At 41.8% G+C, this 17,715-nt stretch overlaps 1 protein-coding gene across 2 annotated transcripts in view; it reads left to right on the top strand.

The window, feature by feature from the left end:
• The window catches only part of il11ra (interleukin 11 receptor, alpha), a 76,238-nt gene that overhangs the window by 33,110 nt on the left and 25,413 nt on the right, over positions 1-17,715 (top strand). For both annotated transcript variants that reach the window (XM_055632067.1, XM_055632076.1), the window contains exons 4-8: positions 3,203-3,263; positions 7,282-7,448; positions 9,542-9,656; positions 12,968-13,134; positions 16,821-16,978. In XM_055632067.1, coding sequence (XP_055488042.1) covers positions 3,203-3,263; positions 7,282-7,448; positions 9,542-9,656; positions 12,968-13,134; positions 16,821-16,978 — 668 coding nt within the window. The remainder of the gene's footprint in view (positions 1-3,202; positions 3,264-7,281; positions 7,449-9,541; positions 9,657-12,967; positions 13,135-16,820; positions 16,979-17,715) is intronic.

Genomic DNA, 17,715 nt, shown 5'->3' with positions numbered 1-17,715 from the left:
TACCTCGGTGATTGCCAGACCCCCCCCCCCCGGACACTCCTTCCCCCAGACAAATTGCACTACTGCTACTGTGTGTACATAGAAACATAGAAAATGGGTGCAGGAGTAGGCCATTCGGCCCTTCGAGCCTGCACCGCCATTCAATATGATCATAGTTGATCATCCAACTCAGTATCCTGTACCTGCCCGCTTCATACCCCCTGATCCCTTTAGCCACAAGGGCCACATCTAACTCCCTCTTAAATATAGCCAATGAACTGGCCTGAACTGGCCTCAACTACCTGCTGTGGCAGAAAATTCCACAGATTCACCACTCTCTGTGTAAAAAATTATTTTCTCATCTCGGTACATATATATTTTACTGTTCCATTATTGTATGTTCGCTCTTCTGGGGGAGATGCTAACTGCATTTCGTTGTCTCTGTACTTGTACACTGCACAATGACAAAGTTTGAATCTGAATCTGATAAGAGAAACCACTAAATTATTAAAGTTAATAAAAATCTTGCACAAGGCATGATTGATTGACTTGAGGGCAGAAGTAGGATGAAAGGAATGCACATTGACTATGCTTCTATAGTTCCTCACAGACTAAAAAGTGGTTTAGGTGAGATCATGAAAAGGGCAATATAAATATAGCCTTTTCACCTTTGTATAATATCATCCTGGGAAAATTCCAATGAAGTGAAATGTCGTTCTGCTATAATGCAATAGTTGCATTTATAACAAAGAAACCGTGCATCACAGAACATTGTGTAACAACAGCAAATTTCAGTAAAGTCAAAACTGATAGGAGTAGAATTATGCCCTTCGACCAATAAAAATCTCCACTAACTTGGCCTCTACAGCCTTCTGTGGCAAAGAATTCCACAGATTCACCACCCTCTGACTAAAGATATTTCTCTTCATCTCCTTTCTAAAAGAACGTCCTTTAATTCTGAGGCTATGGCATCTAGACTTAGACCCTCCCACTAGTGGAAACTTCCTCTCCACATCCACTCTATCCAAGCCTTTCAATATTCTGTATGTTTCAATGAGGTTCCCCCTCATTCTTCTGAACTCCAGGGAGTACGGGCCCAGTGCTGACAAATGCTCATCATAGGTTAACCTACTCATTCCTGGGATCATTCTTGTAAACCTCCACAAGACCCTTTCCCGAGCCAGCTCATCCTTCCTCACAATATTCTAAATGCGGCCCTGGAGCCTCAGCATTACATCTCTGTTTTTGTATACAAGCCCTCTTGAAATATATGCTAGCATTGAGTTTGCTTCCTTTACTGCCAATTTGACTTGCAGATTAACTTTTTGAGAATCCTGCACCTGCACTCCCAAGTTCCTCTGCACCTCTGAGTTCTGGATTCTCTCCCCATTTAGAAAATAGGCGACGCCTTTATTCCTACTACCAAAATGCATGACTCTACACTTTGCTACACTATATTCTATCTGCAACTTCTCTGTCCACTCTACCAACCTGTCCAAGTCCTTCTGCAGAGTCCCTGGTTTCACAACACTAGTAAGTGATTCTCTCATTTCTGATTGAAATCATGCAAAAAACTATTGGGCACATGTAATAAAACTTGTGTATCCTAATTCACGTACATGGTAAATGGTAGGGAATTGAAGAATACAGTTGAACACCGAGGGATCTGGGAATAACCGTGCATAGATCCTTGAAGGTGGAATCTCATATTGATAGGGTGGTAAAGAAAGCTTTTGGTAAACTAGCCTTTATAAATCAGAGCATTGAGTATAGAAGCTGGGGTAATGTTAAAATTGTACAAGGCATTGGTGAGACCAAATCTGGAGTATGGTGTACAATTTTGGTCGCCCAATTATAGGAAGGATGTCAACAAAATAGAGAGAGTACAGAGGAGATTTACTAGAATGTTGCAGTTTTTTTCAACAAAAAAATCAAGTTACAGACTAAAAGGTTGAATAAGTTAGGTCTTTATTCTCTGGAGCGCAGAAGGTAAAGGGGGGACCTGATAGAGGTCTTTAAAATGATGAGAGGGATAGACAGAGTTAATGTGGAGCAGCTTTTCCCTTTGAGAATAGGGAAGATTCAAACAAGAGGACATGACTTCAGAATAAAGGGACAGAAGCTTAGGGGTAACATGAGGGGGAACTTCTTTACTCAGAGAGTGGTAGCGGTGTGGAATGAGCTTCCAGTGGAAGTGGTGGAGGCAGGTTCGTTGGTATCATTTAAAAATAAATTGGATAGGCATATGGATGAGAGGGAATGGAGGGTTATGGTATGAGTGCAGGCAGGTGGGACTAAGGGAAAAAAAGTTGTTTGGCACGGACTTGTAGGGCCGAGATGGCCTGTTTCCGTGCTGTAATTGTTATATGGTTATCAATCATGTTACATCCAATTCACCATGTGGAAAAATACATTACAGCAAAACTATCTGTACTTGGTTGAAAGTCCAACCGATTTAATAGAACATGATTCATAAGGGTAGATACAAAATGCTGGAGTAACTCAGTGGGCCAGGCAGCATCCCTGGAGAGAAGGAATTCCTGAGTTACTCCAGCATTTTGTATCTACCTTTGATTTAAACCAGCATCTGCAGTTCTTTCCTACACATGATTCATAAGGGGTTGGGTTAAGAATTCTCGCTGACTTGTTATGTTTGTTGTTTTAAAAATAATTTTTGAGAAGCTTCTGCTAATATGTGCATATAAACATAATTAAGTATATACTGGTCTTTTCTAATAAATATTAGCATTTAGTATAAGCTTTAGCCGATTTGAATGACCGTTTAAAATGTGGGTTCATCTGAAGGGAGTTTTGACAGCAAACATTGTAAATTATGTGCTCATTAGAATATGATCTGTGCCATATTTTCAGTTAATGGATGTTGCAATGTAGATTTTTTTTGCTAGTAATTAGGTCCTGTGTTAGGACAGGTTTTTACTCTGGACTGTTTTCTAATCTGATGTGCCACCTTGTTCAATGTAATACATTGATTAACTCTGGTAGTGTTCGAAATAAGTGTTACAATGGAAATGCGTTACATTTTGTTTCACGATTGTGAGTGGAGGGTGCATATTTAAATGGACTACTTAGATTGCTATGTTGTCAAGTGCCCTTAACCTATGTTTGCATAATGTCAGCATGAGTAACGTGCAAGAACCAGTCCTACAGGTTGCAAGGTGGAGAAATAAGTCTCTGGAGTAATTGTTTATCTTTGTTCTCCTAGACATATTGTATGGAAGAATAGGAACAGATATTACCTTGATGTGCAATGCTGCAAATGGCAGGTACTCATAAATACTGGTAAACCATGGATCTGTGTAAAAAGTGACTTTATTTTTAAATTTCTTCCTTTGATTCAAGTTTTGTGTTTTTTGGCATTTTGCAATGTTTTCTCAGTTGACTGTATATCTAGACAAATATTGTATTATTTAATCTTTTGGCTAAGATCGGCAAATCTAAACACCACATCCTTTGTTCATAGCGTGCCTGTATGTTTTAGAAATACAGCATGGAAACAGGCCCTTTTGTCACACCAAGTCCAGGCCAACCAATGATCATCCACTGTTATCAACGTTATTCCACTTTTGCAATAAGCTCTCTGGATTATGGGAGGAAACCGGAGCATCTGGAGGAAACCCACACTGTCAAAATGGAGAATGTGCAAACTCCACGCAGACAGCAGCCAAGGACGGGTTTGAACCCTGGAGTCTGGTGCTGTGAGGCAGCAACTCTATCAGTTACAAACACATTTCATAGCTGACATGCAAAATTTCGATACTGATACACTGGATGTGTTCAAGAGAGTTAGATATAGCTCTTGGAATCAAGGGATATGAGGAAAAAGCAGGAACGGGGCAGATTCTGGATGATCAACCATGATCATATTGAATGGCAGTGCTGGCTCGAAGGTCCGAATGGCCTACTCGTGCAGCTATTTTCTATGTTTCTATGATCAAATAAAAGGTGAAGTCGAAGGGATGTTAATGTGATCGGTCAAAGTGATGGGAATTAAGTGTTTTTAAAAGTGTAACCATTTGGGGAATAAGTCTTGAAACAACACTGGTGGGATAAATGGGCAGGGATGCACTAGTGGGACAAGGGGAATAGAGACATTGTGGCTGGAGGGTATACAACGCTGGAGGGAGATGTGAGGAATGGTGGGATGAGTTTACTAAGGAGTCTAAGTTTTTATTTGAAAGGCGACAGATTTGCTGTAGCTCATCAAGGACTAGATTTTGTGTTAAGATAGAAACAAAATGCAGATTGTGGGTCAGGCAGCATCTCTGGAAAAAAAGAATAGGTGACATTTGAGACTGAAACCCTTCATCAGGCTCAGCTCAGTCTGTAGAAGGATTTTGACCCGAAACGTTACCTATTCCTTTTCTCCAGAAATTCTGCCTGACCCGCTGAGTTACTCCAGCAATTGTGTATATCTTTGGTGTAAAGCAGCATCTGCCGTTCCTTCCCACAGGTTTGGTAGTAATGTGGTTTATTGATGGCAAAATAAGTTGGTGATGTTTGGGAGCATTGGGGTTGGATTAGAGTTGCAATGTTGTAGTGATTTAGAGGAGAAAGACATACCCTTGCAAGGAAGGGGATAAGAGGCCTGAAGTTCAGCTTGATGTTCCACAAGATGCAATGATGTCCAGTTCTTACTAAAGGTGGCTAGATAGTGGGATGAAATCTATTGCGGGGAACTAAATAATGGTGTAGGGCAAAGGGAATGTAGTCAGTGTTACCCTAAAGTTCTCCAAATTAGGACATTGGTTGGACAACCTGACGGTACCGTAGTCATTGTGTGCGCGTGTTCACGTGTGTGTGTGTGTGTGTGTGTGCGCACATGTCTGGATGCAAACCTGTCAGAGGTTCAATGGGCAGATGAACGCTGTATTCATTTTGCAGTAAGATAAACATGGTTTGTCTGGCTATATTGGTATAGATAGGAATGGAACCTTTATAAATAGGAAAGAGGATGAATGTAGTTTCCCAGAGGATTAGTACTGAAGGATTGGATGTAGTCATCTGCATCAGCCAATATGGAGAGTAGCATAGAACAGTACCGGCCAAGAATAAGCTCTTTGGCCTGCAATGTCTGTGCTGAACCTGATGCCAAGGCCAAACCTTATCTGCCTACATATAATCCACATCTCTCGGGTTCCTGCATATCCATATGCCTACCCAAAAGTCTCTTAAATGCCACTATCGTATCTGCCTCCAGCAGTGCATTCCAGGCACTCGCCACCCTCTTTTATAAAAAAAATGTAAACAAAAATTGTCCTATACATCTCCATCTTTGATCGGACTTTACTTTGCACTAAACGTTATTCCCTTTTGTAACTATACACTGTAAATGGCTCGATTGTAATCATGTATTGTCTTTCCACTGACTGGATAGCACGCAACAAAAGCTTTTCACTGTACCTCAGTACATTTGACAATAAACTAAACAGATTTACCACCCCACTTTATAACTATGTCGTTTGGTATATGATATTCCCATGCTAGGAGAAAGGTTCTATCTTGTCTCCCATCATTTTATATGCTTCTATCTGGTCTCCCCGCAACCTCCGGCATTCCATAGAGAGCAATCCAAGACCGTCCAACTTTTCCTCGTAGCTAATACCCGCTAATCCAAGCAGCATTCTGGTAAACTTCCTCTGTACCCTATCCATAGCCTCCACACCCTTCCTGTAATCTTGAACCCAGAACTGAGGATAAGTTGCGGATAAGAATGAGTATCAAATTTGCCTCTTAGGTTCAGGTGAAGTCATTGTATTTTAGTTGGGGCCAACTACTTTGTCATAGATAGGTTGAATACATTTAAATAAGGACTAAGAAAAATGAAAATACTTGAAAAGAAGTGACTTTTCAATGAATTGTAGTAGGAGATAATTAAGATTAAAAGGCCTGTGAATATTGTTTTTAAGAGTGGATGTGTGGTCAATGTTTGAGCCACATACTAATGCTAATCTGTTTCTCTTGACATTTGTGCTGTGTCAGTCTATTTCAAAAGATGGTGATAATAAAAGGGGAATGCAGTAATGTGTTGGCAGTGAAAAAACTCTTTGGATATGTCTTCCCCAAAATAGAATAGGAGATCATGTTAAGTGCTGACAGGAATTCAAGAATAAAGCTTCATTATTAGTTCTCCTTTTCTTGCTTATTTATTACTCAACAATGTGGTTTAGGAATATTGTTTACCAACAGCATTGACTTTCTTGGGCTTGTGAGACTTAATCTCCATGGGATGGTGTATTGAAGTGAGCCAGGCCTTTGGAAAATGCTGGCAAAGCAATTCAATGGCATATGTTAACCCAAACTGGTTGCAGAGCAAAATGAAAGAAAAGCAGTCTTTGCTGGAAGCTTTACACAAAGAACTTTAATTTCCTGTTCACCAAGTTCCCAATTCCAGTTTTGTGGCTGATCTGTCGTATAGGTCTATACACTGTCTATACCCTCATTTTAAATTCTAGGTTCCTGAATATCATCAGTTCTAATTGCATCTCTTCTGCATTCCAAAATTGGAGTTCCTACCTTGAACCCACAACTTTATCTACCTCGGTTTTGATTGTTGGACCATCTTCCTTTAAGTCGTCTTTTAAGTAATCTGGCCAAATTTCTTTATCAAGACTGTTTGCAAATATGTTCCATATTAGATTTGTGAAATATCTTAGCCAGCCATGATATTTTGCAGTTGTGATAAAATGTAGAAATACAATTCTTTTGTGAAATGTTTTTTGTGAAATGTTTTTACTCGGGTTATTTTTGGAGCGAGGGCTACTTCATGTGGCACCGTGCCCCTCTTTTCTCTTGCCTATTCAAAAGGGCGGCACGGTGGTGCAGCGCAAGAGTTGCTGCATAAAGTGCCAGAGACCCGGGTTCAATCCTAGCTTCGAGTGCTTGTCTGTATGGAGTTTGTGCATTATATCCGTGACCTGCATTGGTTTTCAACAGGAGCTCCGGATTCCTCCCACACACCAGATGTGCAGGTTTGTAGGCTAATTAGCTTGGTGTAATTGTAAATTGTCCCTATTATGTATTATACAGGGATCACTGGTTGGCCTGGGCTCGGTGGGCCAAAGGGCTTATTTCCACGTTGTATCTTTAAACTAAACTAAAATAACTTTCTAGCAAAGCTGCAAAAGATTTTTCAAAAGTTTAATAAACTTTCTGGAAGAACTAAAATTGTTCATTATTGTTGCCTATAGGTCAAAGTTGCCATGGGATAAATGTTTTGAAATGCTGTTTCTCTCTTGACATTTGATGCATGCTGTAAATTATTTCTTTATGTGACTTTAACAGGATTGTTCAGTGGAACGTTAATGGGAGCCTAGTGGTCCAAACAAACAGTACCAAAGTACAAAATGGAAACCTCCTTCTGTTAATGGCAAGCTTGCCTGTGGAAGGAAACTACAGTTGTCACGGCGAAGCTGGGGAAATGTTGCATTCAACTCAATTAAAACTTGGATGTAAGTAAAGTTTATAATTTGATAACTGTCTGTCATAAACCTGGAATGCACATTTACAATGCATGTTCCAATCCGTAAATGAATGAATGCAGAATCTATTGAGGGGACTATATTACTAAAAGTCTGATCTTGACCGCTTTTGGCCCACTGTGCTGTGGTTTCCGAGAGAACGCAGCCACCAACGACCGTCATTTTTGGGCACCTCGCTCAGAGCACGCCTCTGCCTTCCGGGACCAGAGGATTTTTCCCATCGATGAAAGATCAGAGAGATATTAATGTTTTTTTTAAATTCCCCATTCTCTCTGCTGCCCCCGCTGGCGGCAGGGGGAGGGACTATAAAACCCGGAAGTATAGTGTCTCACTCAGTCTCTGCCAGACCCAGGAAGCGAGAGGGTCAAGGCTCTCTGAGCTGCGAATAACACTGAACGCACATCTACTTCATGGTGAGTCCCCTCAATGCAGCTGTAAAGTGGCTGCAGCCCAATTGTTTGCCTGGCCTTTTTTTAAAGTTTGTGTTCACAAAATGAATTTTGGTTGTAAGGTGGCTGCAGCCCAATTGTTTGCCTGGCCTTTTTGAAAAGTTTGTGTTCACAAAATGAACTTTGGTTGTCGGGTGGCTGCAGCCCAATTGTTTGCCTTGGCTTGGCTTTTAAAATCGTTGCAACAGTTGGATGCCAGCCCAAGAATCCATTCGGCCCACAATGTCTATACTAGCCCTCTGGAAACCAGTACCTTCGGCCCGCAACACCCATACTAGCACAAGAGACAGCACCCCCACTGGCGAGCAATATTGGATTTGGTGGAGAGATGGAATATTGCATTGGTGACCAGCCATCCCTTGTGATGCTGGGACCCAACGGGTCCCACTTAGTCTCGTTATAGATAAAGCACTTTTAGTCATACAAGCAATATTAATGCCTGGTAGTATTGAATTTACTTTTTGCAATACAATGATTTTTTTATTGAAGAATTTCTGCAGTAATTGGGATATTGCATTTTCCAGGGAGATTTTGAGCAAACGAATCCTTTCCATAGTCTGCCTGGTAATGCCTGGAAAGCTCCAAATAGTGCATTCTGCATCTGGAGTCTGGTTTCAGGTTTCAGATATGAATTTTAAGATCAGGACTATCTACAGCAGACTTGTCAAGTACTATCATTGCGAAGGAAGGATAAGTGAGCCAACATCACTCTCAACTTCCCCAATATTAAAACCCTGGTTGGACAAAGTTGTTTCCATCAGGCATGGGATAAGGTTATCGTGTGGACAGAGGAAGACATTCAAGAAAGTGTTCAAAACTTCCTTGGGGGAGTAGAGGTGCACACTTGTGAGAATCCCTAGTCCATAACAGGTTAAAGTGAAGTAGGTGCATTTGGGATGGTACTTTAAAAACGCATTTGTACATTGAGCACTCACAAACAGCAGAAAGAGAGTGCAACTTCACAACTATAGGTTCCGAGCCGCATATCTGGAAGAGTCTACGGTTCCCATATTGGACTGATCAGTTGTGTCAGGATCCATAGAACTGGAGTGGAAGTTGGTAACCTTCAAACATTTTTTAAAATTTGCCAAGTAGACACTAAGGCTAGGTAGGCCACATGCTGGATAATTCCTGCGATTGCCAGTGTATATAGTATTAGCACCAGAGCAACAACCGGTTCAATGCAGTTGGGGTCCAATGTGCGTTCCTCCAGGAAGCAGGAACATGGTTTGTTATTTGTAGCACTCAGTCTGCATGTTGAGGAACTGGCTCTTCCCTGCAAGTGATTACATGTGCCCATCTATGCTAGCCTTCTGTTTTTCAAGCAGAATAAGCTGCAAGATGAGCCAAGATCAACAATAGGTAAGTGGTTTCTTTTTGTTTCGATTTTCTGCTTTTAATTTTACATTTTCTTTAGTATTTAAGACACTCCTTAATATAATTTATATGCCGAGTCGAAGCACTTAGCCTTTTTCCTCTCATTATTTCTAGGATTTTACTTCAAATTATTACACTTCAGTTGATCAAGTATTCCTTTCTTAAATGGAAGTTTCCTGTAACTACCTTACTTTGGATTTTGGAAAAACTCTGCATTGTGTTTTTTTTCACTATCAGATCCTCCAAGTAAGCCATTGGTGCACTGCGAGGCTCAAAACTTTTACAGAATTTACTGCTCTTTGGAAAAGAGTCACAAGGAATTCTTTCCCACCAGTTACATTGCAACCTATAGGTAAGATGTCTTCGCAAATCTGCACTGAATTATATCTGATTGTAATGCTACACTTCTATTCAAATGTTACAGTTCCTGGAGTCACTTAACACCGAAACAGCCCTTTGGCCCAGTGTGTCCACTCTGAGACTTTTGCCCATTATACTAATCTCCTTTGCTCACATTTGGACTATATCCTCTGCCTTACCTATGCTTTAATCTAAATGCGTAGTAGTGTGTAGTAATTGTGTCCTATTCCACCAGCTTTCCTCGTGGTGATTCCCGGAATGTTGTTTACTTCAATGTTCCTGCAGGTCGGTCCAAAATTTTCAGTGAGGCATAGATTAAATATTTTTCAAAGTAAGTGCAGGAATATGAGTCAGGACATAATGATTAATTTGCCAGTTGGAAAACGTTCCATTGATGCTGTGTTAATAGATCCTAAAAGACAGCAATTAAAATGACTTATTATGAGACTAAGATATTTCCCCGGGTCACTCACTTCATACTTTTTACTTTACTGATTTTATTTTCTATTTTTGAGTCAAGTTCATGTAGGGAAACTCTTTTGGGCTCTTGCTCCCCAAGTAGTCCAAGGTCACCATCATTTAATTTTGAATTGGTATTTTTTTAATAACAAAAAAATAAGGGAGAATTAATCAGATAATATGAATTGTTGGATTGGTCTCGGTCTGTGCCTGTGCCAGCCAGCCCCAATACTGCAACATATCTCTATAACCACTGCATATTTATAGATAGATATGCCATTTATTGTCACTATACATGTACAGTGAAACTGAAAGCTGCTCGTACTCAGTGCATACATACAATTTTACACAAAAAACAAGAAACAGAAAAACAAAACAGAAGGGAGATGGGGGGGGGGAATAGGTGCACAAATTCTACGGCGCTACATACATATATACAGATGGAAGTCCTGTTGGGCGGTGTAGTCAGTGCATGTGTGGATTTGAATTTATGGTAGATATAATTCTCGGGAAGCAGCTATATGAGACGTTGCATGTGGCGAATAGGCCTCAGAAAGTGAGTACCAAGGAACCACCCACACACTGTACTGATCAAAGGCATTTTCAATGCTTGCACATTAAGATAATTGTTTTAATTCTTTGATGGTTGTTCTCTCCAATTTAAATGGATGGGGCTGGGGCTGTGCCAGCTGTGGCTGGAGTACGGTGCCTGGGCCGGGTGTGAGAGTGTCTAGACCCTTTAGTGCAGTAACCTATGCAAACTGCCTGGACACAGTAGAGAATCCAGAGGTGGAGCAAAGTGTCAGATGCACACAAGTCAGGAATGTGCTCGTCTAAACTCAAGTTCTTTTCCAGCAGTATCCCTGCATTGGAATTTGGTATTGCTTTCACATGTACTGCTGCTAGCCAGTGGCTCCTCATTGACTAGCTGGCTGGCTGTCAACAAGTTGGGTAGTTTGGAAAGTATGTGTGCTCAGTGGTTCTTGAACATTGAGGGCAATGTATTTCCAAATATGTAGACTGGGCGGTCACGGTGGTGCATTGGTAGAGTTTCTGCCTTGCAGTCCTTGCAGCGTCGGAGACCCGGGTTCGATCCTGACTACGGGTGCTGTCTGTACGGAGTTTGTACGTTCTCCCTGTGACCGTGTGGATTTTCTCCGAGATCTTCGGTTTCCTCCCCCACCCCAAAGACATACAGATGTGTAGGTTAATCAGCTAGGTATAAATGTAAATTGTCCCTAGAGGGTGTAGGAAAGCGTTAATGTGCGGGGATTGCTGGTTGGCGTGGATTCTTTGGCCTGTTTCCATGCTGTATTTCTAAACTAAAGTTATATAACACGGAAACTGACCCAACCTGGATGCTCCATCTAAGCTGGTCCAATTTCCTGTGTTTCGCCCATATCCGTCTGAACTTTCCTGTCCATAATTTGAAAATATGTGGAGTTCAGTGTACCATTGATTCAATCTCACAAAATCTAAAGAACAGGACTATGTCATTTTGTTGCTATCAACTTTCTAGCTCGGTTTCTTTGCAATATTTTAAACATTTAATTCGTATATTGCAACATTTATTCTTTAACAGGTGTTATGGATATTTTTTGAATTTTAAGGGCCCATCAAAGATCATGTATCATATTGCAAAATGTAGTGTTTCCAGATATACAGGACAAGATGCTAAAAATCCAAAGTGCCAAATGTCAACTTGCTCCCTGTGGTGATGGGAGTCTTCTGCGCTCACCTATGCTCCTCCGATGTTGAGAAAGGCTAGGCAGACCCGTCATTGGGGTTATCAAATGGGCACCTACTTTTTTTCGCCGTTTCGCTGATTGAACCCGTGACGTCTCCAGTAGGCTCAGCGGTGCATTCCAGCGTCCCAGAACCACCCCCCCTCTACATCTGTCTAGTCGGTTAATTGGGAGACCAAATGGAGTCTTTCCTCTTCAGCCTGAGCCACTGGCTACTCCGCTCTGCCACCCGTGATATTTCTTTGATGGCCTGGTGTAGGGCTTGTCCGCTGATCCCCAGGTCCTTCATCAGCATTAAGGTTGCTGTTGCCACGAATCCTCGACACCCAACTTCTACCAGGCAGATCTTGGCTCTCCAGCCCCGCTGTTCTGCATCCACTGCAAGCTCTGTAAATTGCAGTTTCTTTCTTTCGAAGGCTTCCTGCACAGCATCCTCCCAAGGGACTGTGAGCTCCACAAGATACACCATGCACTGAGAGTTCGACCAGAGCACAAGATCAGGCCTCAAGTTGGTGATGGCTATCTCTGATGGAACTGTAAGCCGTTGGTCCACATCCACCAGCATCTGCCAATCCCGGGCTGCCTCCAGCTGTCCAAACCTGGTCCTTGGTGGAATTTTCCAGTGCCTTTGTTCCACCTCCCGAACAAAGGCAATTGTCTTAACTGGGTTGGTTGTTCTGAGCGGCAGGGCATTGTCGGCTGTTCTCCTGCTTTCCAGAGTCGCTGCCAGGCATTTGAGCACTTGATTATGTCTCCAGGTTTACCGTCCTTGGGAGAGGCTTACCTTACATCCAATGAGGATGTGCCTAAGTGTGGCTGGTGTTGAACACAGGGGGCATGATGGATCTTCGGCCAGCCATTGGTTGAGATTTTTTTGGGCTAGGAAGGACATCATAGGTTGCCCGAATGAGGAAACATATCCTGCTTGCCTCCATCTCCCACATGTCCTTCCAGCTGAACTTCCTCTTTTCCACACCCTCCCATCTCATCCACTGGCCCTGTTTAGCTTGCGACACAGCCATTAACTATTGATTAAAATTTGCAGTTTGCAATATTTTAGGTATTATTTGGGTTTAAAAAATATTTTTTTGTTTTTTAGGGATCCGGAGAGCAACGTTTGGAATTGCACGACACAAGTACCTAGTAATATTTGCCAAATAGACAATCCTGAATTATTTTCACCCATCCCATATGTAATAAATATAACGGCTGTCAATCCAGTTGGCCACAGGACCACACTGTTAGAAATTTTAACACCAGACATTGGTAAGTAATTTTGTTTGGCTAAAATGCATACTTAAACAGTAAAAACAGTTGAACTTCCAATGATAAAAGTCGGCTAACATGAGTACAACAGTGATAAAATGGAAACTTTGTTAGCTACACTTTGAGTCAAATTATTGAGAAAAGAAAAGCAGGTGAATAATATTATTGCACAGGAAGGAACTGCAGATGCTGGTTTACACCAGAGATGGACACAAAATGCCGGAATAACTCAGCAAGACAGGCAGCATCTCTGGAGAGAGGGAATGGTGTCGTTTCGGGTCGAGATCCTTTAGACTGAGAGTCAAGGAGAATGAAACTAGAGGTAAGGGAGGGTATAAAGAGTGTGTAAAGATAGATCAAAGTAAATGATGATCAAGGAAATGTAGAATGATTCATTGTTGGTTGAGGGGAAGATGACAATGAGATGTACAAACAATAAAATTAATCAGGAGGACAGTGAAGCTAGTAGGAAAACTAGGGTGGGGAGGGATGGAGAGAGAGGGAAAACAAGGGTCACCAACATCCTATACAACTGCATCATGACATCCCAACTTCTATACTCAACTGGGTATTCAACGGGGTACTGATTTTTGGATGATCAGCCATTGATTGGTGGTGCTGACTCGAAGACCTACTCCTGCATCTATTTTCTATGTTTCTTGTTCATCCCAGTTTGGCAAAAGAATAAATCAGGGAAGGTAGTGCATCCGTGGATAACAAGGGAAATCAGGGATAGTATCAAAACAAAAGATAAAGCATACAAATTAGCCAGAAAAAGCAGCCTACCAGAGGACTGGGAGAAATTCAGTCCAGCAGAGGAGGACAAAGGGTTTAATTAGGAAAGGGAAAATAGATTATGAAAGAAAACTGGCAGGGAACATAAAAACTAACTTCAAAAGTTTTTATAGATATGTGAAGAGAAAAAGATTAGTTAAAACAAATAAAGGTCCATTGCAGTCAGAAACAGGTGAATTGATCATGGGGAACAAGGATATGGCAGACCAATTGAATAACTACTTTGGTTCTTTCTTCAATAAGGAAGACTTAATTAATCTGCCGGAAATAGCAGGGGACCGGGGGTCAAATGATATGGAGGAACTGAGTGAAATCCAGGTTAGCCGGGAAGTGGTGTTAGGTAAATTGAATAGATTAAAGGCCGATAAATCCCCAGGGCCATATAGGCTGCATCCCAGAGTACTTAAGGAAGTAGCCCCAGAAATAGTGGATGCAATCGTGATAATTTTTCAAGACTCTTTAGATTCTGGAGTCGTTCCTGAGGATTGGAGGGTAGCTAATGTAACCCCACTTTTTAAGAAGGGAGGGAGAGAGAAAACGGGGAATTACAGACCAGTTAGTCTAACATCGGAAGTGGGGAAAATGCTAGAGTCAGTTATTAAAGATGGGATAGCAGCACATTTGGAAAGTGGTGAAATCATTGGACAAAGTCAGCATGGATTTAAGAAAGGTAAATCATGTCTGACGAATCTTATAGAATTTTTCGAGGATGTAACTAGTAGAGTGGATAAGGGAGAATCAGTGGATGTGTTATCTGGACTTTCAGAAGGCTTTCGACAAGGTCCAAGAGATTAGTATACAAATTAAAGCACACGGTATTGGGGGTTCAGTATTGATGTGGATAGAGAACTGGTTGGCAGACAGGAAGCAAAGAGTAGGAGTTAATGGGTCCTTTTCAGAATGGCAGGCAGTGACTAGTGGGGTACCGCAAGGCTCAGTGCTGGGACTCCAGCTATTTACAATATATATTAATGATTTGGATGAGGGAATTGAATGCAACATCTCCAAGTCTGCGGATGACACGAAGCTGGGGGGCAGTGTTAGCTGTGAGGAGGATGCTAGGAGGCTGCAAGATGACTTGGATAGGCTGGGTGAGTGGGCAAATGCATGGCAGATGCAGTATAATGTGGATACATGTGAGGTTATCCATTTTGGTGGCAAAAACAGGAAAGTAGACTATTACCTGAATGGTGGCCGATTAGAAAAAGGGGAGATGCAACGAGACCTGGGTGTCATGGTACACCAGTCATTGAAAGTAGGCATGCAGGTGCAGCAGACAGTGAAGAAAGCGAATGGTATGTTAGCATTCATAGCAAAAGGATTTTAGTATAGGAGCAGGGAGGTTCTACTGCAGTTGTACAGGGTCTTGGTGAGACCACACATGGAGTACTGCGTACAGTTTTTGTCTCCTAGGAAGGACATTCTTGCCATGGAGGGAGTACAGAGAAGGTTCACCAGACTGATTCCTGGGATGTCAGGACTTTCATATGAAGAAAGACTGGATAGACTCGGCTTGTACTCGCTAGAATTTAGAAGATTGAGGGGGGATCTTATAGAAACTTACAACATTCTTCAGGGATTGGACAGGCTAGATGCAGGAAGATTGTTCCCGATGTTGGGGAAGTCCAGAACAAGGAGTCACAGTTTAAGGATAAAGGGGAAATTTTTAGGACTGAGATGAGAAAAAAAAATTTTTGCACAGAGAGTGGTGAATCTCTGCCACAGAATGTAGTTGAGGCCAGTTCATTGGCTATATTTAAGAGGGAGGTAGATGTGGCCCTTGTGCCTAAGGGGATCAGGGGGTATGGCGAGAAAGCAGGTACAGGATACTGAGTTGGATGATCAGCCATGATCATATAGAATGGCTGTGCAGGCTCGAAGGGCAGAATGGCCTACTCCTGCAACTATTTTCTACGTTTCTATGTTTCTAAGTGGAACTCGTGTAGATGGGACATCTTGGTCGATATGGGCAAGTTAGGCTGAAGGGCCTGTTTCTGTCTTCTATGACTAGAATGCTAGAAAAGTACTAAAGCTCTTTTATGCAGCAGGCATCTCCATCTTGGAATTGGGTTGGTTAGACAGTTTGTCCCGTCTCTGTTAAGTCCAGACTGAATGATTTAAGTTGAAATTTATTTTGGCATATTTAGTTAATTGTGGGCTAGCACACAGCTAATAATGCTGTTGCTTCATGACTCCAGTGCCCATAGACAGCATCAAAGGTCAGGTTTGGAGTGTGCATGTACTCTTGTGACCACGTCTGTTTCCTCTGGCTACTCCAGTTTTCTTTCCTGCCAAAGGCATGCATGTTGGCATGTTAATTGGCTGCTGTTAATGCTGTGCCTCTGTGGGTGGTAGAACCGATGGAAACGTAGGAAAATAGATTGCAGGGAAAACTAGTTGGGGTAATGGGTGAGCTGTCATAGACTTAGTGGATCAAAAATCCTCCTTTTCTCTTGAATGGAATAATTATTTTGTATTCTTACAAAACCCACACTCATGATCTCTGATTTGGAGTTGTTCATAGCATCGAAGGAAACAATCAACCCGTAGCATTATCTCAGCTAGAAAAGGTCTCAGGCCAAACACCATCTCCTAAATCTGGGTCCTCGGCCTTGCAGGTTATGGGATATTTAATATAAACATTAGGGTTTAATCCTGAAGAAGGGTCTCAATCTGAAAGGTCACCTATCCATGCTCTCCAGAGATGCAGCCTGACCTGGGTTACTCCAGCACTTTATTTAATGGATGTCGGAGGACTTTTCTAAATGGGCATGAGTTTCTGTCTCCATAACTTTTACTAATCATCAGCATACAAGCCTACATTATCAGTAGATGTAAGCGTTTCTGACAGTTTAACCAGTCATTATTTTTCTGCTTTTATTTTGGTTCAGTTCAGCCAGATCCACCTTCGAATGTAAAAGCTGAGCCTGTTTTTGGATCTCCCAGAAGAATAAAAGTCCAGTGGAACTATCCATTATCATGGAGTCAACATTTTGAATTAAAATTCATCATGGAATATAAACTTCAGCAAAACAACTTCATGTCTAGGGTAAGCTCACCAGTGGCTTGAGGTTACTATTTGTGGCTTGTGTTGAATTTTCTGATGAATTTGGAGGTCTATTCGGGGCTCTGGCCACCACACTCTTTTCTGGCTGATTTCTGTTTTAATTGTGGCATTTTCTATTTTGCTTGTCTTTTATATTGTCTATGTACAAGTGCTGACTTTGTCACGTGTTTGGTGTGATCTTAGCTGATCACATTGCACTTCAGCTTGTTGTGGTCTGGGATATAATAACCATATAACCATATAACAATTACAGCGCGGAAACAGGCCATCTCGACCCTTCTAGTCCGTGCCGAACACATAATCTCCCCTAGTCCCATATACCTGCGCTCAGACCATAACCCTCCATTCCCTTCCCATCCATATAACTATCCAATTTATTTTTAAATGATAAAAACGAACCTGCCTCCACCACCTTCACTGGAAGCTCATTCCACACAGCTACCACTCTCTGAGTAAAGAAGTTCCCCCTCATGTTACCCCTAAACTTCAGTCCCTTAATTCTCATGTCATGCCCCCTTGTTTGAATCTTCCCTACTCTCAGTGGGAAAAGCTTTTCCACGTCAACTCTGTCTATCCCTCTCATCATTTTAAAAACCTCTATCAAGTCCCCCCCTTAACCTTCTGCGCTCCAAAGAATAAAGCCCTAACTTGTTCAACCTTTCTCTGTAACTTAGTTGCTGAAACCCAGGCAACATTCTAGTAAATCTCCTCTGTACTCT

Source organism: Leucoraja erinacea, chromosome 1 (assembly GCF_028641065.1).
Source record: "Leucoraja erinacea ecotype New England chromosome 1, Leri_hhj_1, whole genome shotgun sequence".
NCBI classification, from domain to species: Eukaryota; Metazoa; Chordata; class Chondrichthyes; order Rajiformes; family Rajidae; genus Leucoraja; species Leucoraja erinaceus.
The sequence above is the reverse complement of the archived record's forward strand: the minus strand, read 5'-3'. Positions and strand labels throughout refer to the sequence as shown.